Raw genomic sequence first — 6,000 nt, 5'->3', positions numbered from 1 at the left:
TTGGCACTTCGCAGCAGATTACATTCAGGTCCTGTAGGTAATTCCCTGATCCCAGAGGGCTCACAATCTAAGACCTAGGTGCCGTAAGGGGTGAATTTTTTTTTCACAGGCGGGATCCCACTATCATGAAAAAATATTGCGGCTATATCCCAGCATTGTTTTATCTCTGGGCAAAAGAATGCAGCATTGGCCCTTTAGAAGCCATGCTGGCCCCATCTTCGCGGGACCACCGTCACCTTGAAGGGCCATGCCTCTTAAAATCCCCTGCCAAGAAGAAAAAAGTGTGAGGCGGCCCCGACAACCAAATAAAAAAATGGGAAAATAGTCGTGCAATGACAGCCCCCCAATCCTGTCAGCATAACATAAGGTATGCCCCCCACCCCCTTTCCTTATAAATATGTCCCAACATGGTCCCCCCATAGTAATACCAAATCATTGGGGTTTAGGGACACCCCCCCAATTCCTCCTGATACCCCATCCCCAAGTGGTAAAAAAAAAAAATTGGTTTTCAGTGTAAACCTAACCCCCACTCCCCCCCCCAAAAAAAAAAAAACCTCAAAAATGCCCAATTGCGCCAGCATTTAGGGTGTCCCCTAGCCAGTCACAGCCTCAATGGAAAGTAGACCCAAATCAGAGCCAGCTAGTACAGCTCTTTTATTCCATAAAATAAAATGGACAAATCGAAGAGAATGAATATGTTTGGACAGGAGAAAGAAAGATAACTCTGAAGAATGCAGGTAGCATTGCTGTTTTCATCTTGGATCACTTTTAATCAATTTGATGTGGGAACTGTTAACATCCATTCTGCTGCCCGGTTGCCTATTTCAATTAGGAGAACTAAAACGCATGAGATAAGTTTGCACGCACTGCCTCCATTGTATGCAAATATATCTCACACGTATATTCATTGGGGATGTCCTGAAAGCCCAGTAGTCAAGCAGAGTTGGGCACCACACCACGTACATCTTTTTAGCGTATTCTCTTGCTTCTGGGAATCGGGGGTGACCCCCACCGCCTGGTGCCGCTGCAGTTCCAGGACGGGCTGGGGAGTTGACTTTCGCTTTTTATCCCGCCCTGGGGCCGGGAAAGGAGGAGCAGCAGCAGCAGGAGTAGGGAATCCCGGGTGCAGAAACTCCTCACTTCAGGCTGGGCGTCGTTTGCAGGAAAGCAGCATGGGCTGCTCCAGGTTCCTGTTACTGCCGGCGCTCCTCTTCTTCTTCACCGCCCCGGACTCGCTGCTCTGCGAAAGACAAGGTGAGTTAACCCCCGATCGGTGTCGGGAGGAACCGGAGCTGGCGCTGCAGTTCCTCGTTCCCAGCCTGTGCAAGGGATCGGCTCTCGGCCGCTTAGTCCTGTGATCCCGGGCAGGGGAAGCTCCGGGAGGAAGGCACGAGCACCCTGCCCGCCGCCTCTGCTGCTGCTCCCCTGGACTTTGCATTTGTTTTTAATTGCTTTCCTTTTATATATGTATACAAGAAGCGATGTACTTTTTTTTTTTAAGGTAGATCATAAATCAGTAGATGTTTATATGCATTTAACGTGGACGAGGATTGCTTTGTTGTTGTTTTTTTTAGCCAGTTTCTTTGCTCGGCACTTTGGCTGCCGTGCACCGGGGTGACGGACAGCGAGACTGCTGTCTGGCCCGGAAGTAACACGTGCTGAGTGTGGGCTCAGGTAGGCGCCTCCTCACGTTTGCAGAGGGCGCACTGCCGATTGTTTTGTTTTTGTTTTCTTTCTAACTTAAACGATTCAAGGCCATCATGAATCTGGATCTTGATTGCCTCTGGAAATATCCATGCTTTCTGCACAGGGGAAAGACAAACAGCTCCAGAAATAAATGTTACTTTAAATGCATCAACAACCCTAAGAGCAGCATTCGGTTCGTTCGGGTCTTTCACTCCGTCCCGCGATGCTCGGAATTGGAAGTAAAATAGATTTCAAAAGGATCTAGTACCAGAAATGTAGCGACATTTTTATCCAGGCGATTGCCCAGCGATATTGATCAGCTAGAGTAATTTGGGATAGATGTACTGTGCAGGAATCAAACCATGGATGGCCCAGACTTTCAGTGACACTGACAAAGAAAATATAATATTCTAAAATGAATGACCTCTTTTGATCTTTTGAGAGTATTTTTAAGCATTACTGCCACAGCCATTCCCAAGATTTACTAAAATGTCTGTGTATAGCTTTTCATCTCGGGATTTAAAAAAATTATGTATGCTTCACCCTCCCAGTACATCTGAAAACTTTGTTTAAACTTTTTATTGACAAAAATAACAATTCCCTAGTTACATTTTTTTTGTACACCAAGCAGCACTTTCCTTATTTTAATTTTCACATTATTCTCTTACTCATATCCTTGAAAACTTTTAAAACCACATTTATTGCAAATTAGTAGTCATTTTTTCTGAAGTTTTGCTTTGGATGTAATTGAGTTAATTTGCATTTGTGGTAAAACTTGGTGCAAAATGTTCGTGTTTCCTGCCATGGCAATGTGCGGAACAATTCGCAAGCAGATGGCTCCATCCCATGGTTTTAAAGAGGTCATGCAGCCTGCAAGAGGGCCCCCCCCCCCCCCCCCGCGTCAAAATATAAGACCCACCCTGGTGAGCCAGTGGCACCCTGATCCCATTGGGGAGGCAAAAAAGTCCCATAGTAGTGGGGCTGTTAGAAGCCCTGTCCCTTATGGCCCTTTAAAAATGTTTTCAATTCTCAAGCTTACCCATTGGGAGATCTTCCTGAGGCTGGAGCAGTGCCCACTCGTTCCTGCCCCCCTCTGGCTGCCATTTTCAAAATGGCACCCTTGTGGCATGAATGGGATCAGCTGGTGCCCATTTTGAAAATGGCTGCCAGAGGGGCAGGAGTGAGTGGGCATTGCTCCAGCCTCAGGAAGATTCCCCCCTCCCCCACTCCCAAATTTGGTAAACTTAAAGCACTATAAGGGGACAGGGCTTCTAAAATCCTCACTGAGATGGGACCTTTTTGACCTCCCATTGGGAATTGAGGTGGGGGGGGGGGTAGGCTCTCCCCCACCCCAGGCTTCCAAAGAAAATAACTACACCCTTAAACAGGCCCACAAAACCTTTTCATGTGTCTGTTTTTCTCAAATTCCCCCCCTAATAAGCTACCTTGCATAATTTTGCATCACAATAGCTCATTAGGAGAAGATTTAAATACATTTTCATGGGAAAGCTTACTACAGCAAAGTATCCTTTTGCAAATTTTTTCCACAAAATGGGTCTGTGATTGGCAACTTAGAAAACACTACAAGTGTTTTTCATGCTAAAAGTGATAACAAATATATTTTAGATATATATTTTTTTGCCACATGAATATAATGACTGCACAACTAACTCTGGAACTGCATGGGAATGATTAGCTCTGCCAAATCGTGCTGCTGGCCTTGATATGGTTTGTATTAACTATTTTATATGAGGCTCGGTGAACCAAAAATAAATCATGTACATTTTGAGCAAACTGAGATGAAGTGACTTGCTGCAGATCATGCAGTCTTGGTGAAAAGAGGCATGCAATCAGGAGTTTCCAGCTCTTTGCAGCTTTCTACCTGCAAGGGTTGTCTTCGCAAAGTTTTCAGACAGTGTCAGCCAACCGTGCTTCCTGTGAAGACAATGAAAGCTAAAGCTGGAACAAATCAGGGGTAGGATAGTACCCTGTATCATAAACTTTCATTGTGTTTTGTTTTTTTTTATTAACAGACAGTGCAAAGGTGACTCAGCGGACAGCTAATGTTAGGTTTGGCTGCCTGAGTAACGAATTGTTCAGGTGAATGATGTTGCATGCTGAGTATCTCTCAATAGGAAGTTGGATTTGTCAACTAGGGATACTAGCTGTGAATCCTTGAGCTTCTGAGAGCAGGAGCATCCTCTCCCTTCAGCATTCTTGAACTTGGGCCAGCGCGAGAAAAACAATTTCAAGGTTATTTAGTAATTTTGCTTTAAGCTGCTTCCTTGTAAGGAATGCCACCAGTTCCCCCTCCCCTTGCTTGTACTTGATTGGTTTGTACAGTCGGTGATGTCCTTAGTGGCAAGATAGCCACTGTGGGTGAGTGACATCCAAGCATAAGTGAGAGAATTTGTGACAGTTCTGCTTAAAGAATCTAAAAAAAAAAAACCCAGACTTGACAAAAACTGATATATGCATTTGGCCATCTGAAAAAGAAGTGTACATCTAAGATCTTAAAAGATAGTTGTAGACACTGTATAATATGACTTAAAAAAAAACCAAAAACAGGACTCAGGTCTGGGAAACCCTTGAGGATGCCCTGCCATAGAGATCTCGCAGTCGGTCAGAGTTTCAGGGCATCCACACTCAATATGTATGAGGTAAGCTTGCATATACTGGATCACTAAAGTATGCACATTTATCTCATGCATGTTTATGGGGTCCCCAGGACACTCAACGCAATTAAAAAAAAAAAAAAAATCCTATGAAGTCCATGAACTCCCTAGAGCCTCTCTTGTTGCAGAGATATTTGGCTGCACAAGTGTGACCTGCACATAGGCTCTTAGCTGTTGCTGCTTCGTGCCTAAGGAGCAGACTGGTCAGAGTTCTTGGCCCTTTCCTGGGGACACTTTCATTAACCAAGCATTCGTTATCCTAACCCAAACTAGTTTCAGGATTCACAGAAAACTTCAGTAGTAGTACACTCGGTGTGTCTGTACGGTGCCGCGTACATCTATTAGTTCTATAGAAATAAGCAGTCGTCGTATTTATTATATGGAGGCAGTAGCTTCCTGGGCTGGCTGCTTTGTTCGTTTTACTCCCTCTAAAATTATTAATAATAAAAACCTGTTAAGTGCCAGAGAGCCCCCTAGAGCACACTTGGTAAAATATGTTTAAAATTTGATCAGGGTAACTTTACTGTACAAGAATTTGAAAATGCACTTTACCTACAATAATTGCTGATTTACTAAAAGGGGAAACCCGTAATGTTTTTGCCAGAGTATATGAGAGAACTGAGGGATTGGAAATGAAAGAATGAGTGTCCTAAAGAGGTGATAGATATAATGTTTTGAGGATTATTTCTTTGTGTGTTCTATTTTTGGTTGGAATTGGCAGGTGTGTTAATGTCCAGGGGGAGCTTGATGAGACATGTCTGACTGCCAGTGAGAAGAGGATTTTAGAGGTCAGTCATAGTAAGAAACTATATTGAGAGATGCAGATACTATTCTGTGCCAGAAGTGGTTGACTCCAGTCCTCAAGTACCATAAATAGGCTTGGTTTTCAGGATGCCCACAATGAATATACATGAACTATATTTGCATACAATTGAGGCAGTGCATGCAAATGTATCTCATGAATATTTATTATGGCTATTCTGAAATCCAGACCTGTTTGTGGCTCTTGAGGATCAGAGCCATTCTATGCTGGAGAATTGTAGAGCTGTACTGGTTCCGGAGAAAAGTGGAGGGAATAATTTACAGATGCTGTAGTGCTAAACTTTCAAGATGACAGAGGAAGAAGGGACCCGTGTGGTTTCTGAAGCTCATGGACTTCAACAGTTGTAGATTAATCATATGCTGGTTTAATAAAAGGGATCATAAGCCAGCTAAGATTTCCATGTGGCTGTGTGGAATTGGTTGTACTGGCAGGATGTAGGTTTATAAATTTGTAAAACGTGAATTTGCCAAAAAACAAAAGGATGCTTACATTGGTAGGAAGAGAGAGCTCCCTAGTATGGAGTCATCTCACGCTGTGCCCCTGCTTCCATGGGACAAAGCAATTCCCCTCCAGCTTCCCGCTGTCAGCCAGCACGTGCTATTTTCTCCACCATAAAATCTAGACGTGCAGGCTGCATGGCTGTATTCTGATAGTTGACATACTTATTGAAACTATGTAACCTCTGTCCAGCATCGATGCATCTCACAATGCAATATTGTATTTATAATAAATTTACATAGAACAGGCATTGCAAACACCTGGTGATGTATGCATTGCATAGTGTGGGTTTATTCCTGGTTTCCTCTGACTCTTTCT

At 43.7% G+C, this 6,000-nt stretch overlaps 1 protein-coding gene across 1 annotated transcript in view; it reads left to right on the top strand.

Annotated features, from left to right (window-relative positions):
* Window positions 1-930: 930 nt before the first annotated feature.
* DCBLD1 (discoidin, CUB and LCCL domain containing 1) overlaps window positions 931-6,000 on the top strand; it is a 105,794-nt gene continuing 100,724 nt past the window's right edge. Inside the window, exon 1 of the mRNA XM_029596439.1 lies at window positions 931-1,254. Within this exon, the coding sequence (XP_029452299.1) occupies window positions 1,173-1,254 (82 nt within the window). The 5' untranslated portion in view covers window positions 931-1,172. The remainder of the gene's footprint in view (window positions 1,255-6,000) is intronic.

The sequence above is a fragment of the Rhinatrema bivittatum genome, chromosome 3 (assembly GCF_901001135.1).
Source record: "Rhinatrema bivittatum chromosome 3, aRhiBiv1.1, whole genome shotgun sequence".
NCBI lineage: Eukaryota > Metazoa > Chordata > Amphibia > Gymnophiona > Rhinatrematidae > Rhinatrema > Rhinatrema bivittatum.
This window is presented reverse-complemented; position numbering and strand designations above follow the sequence as displayed.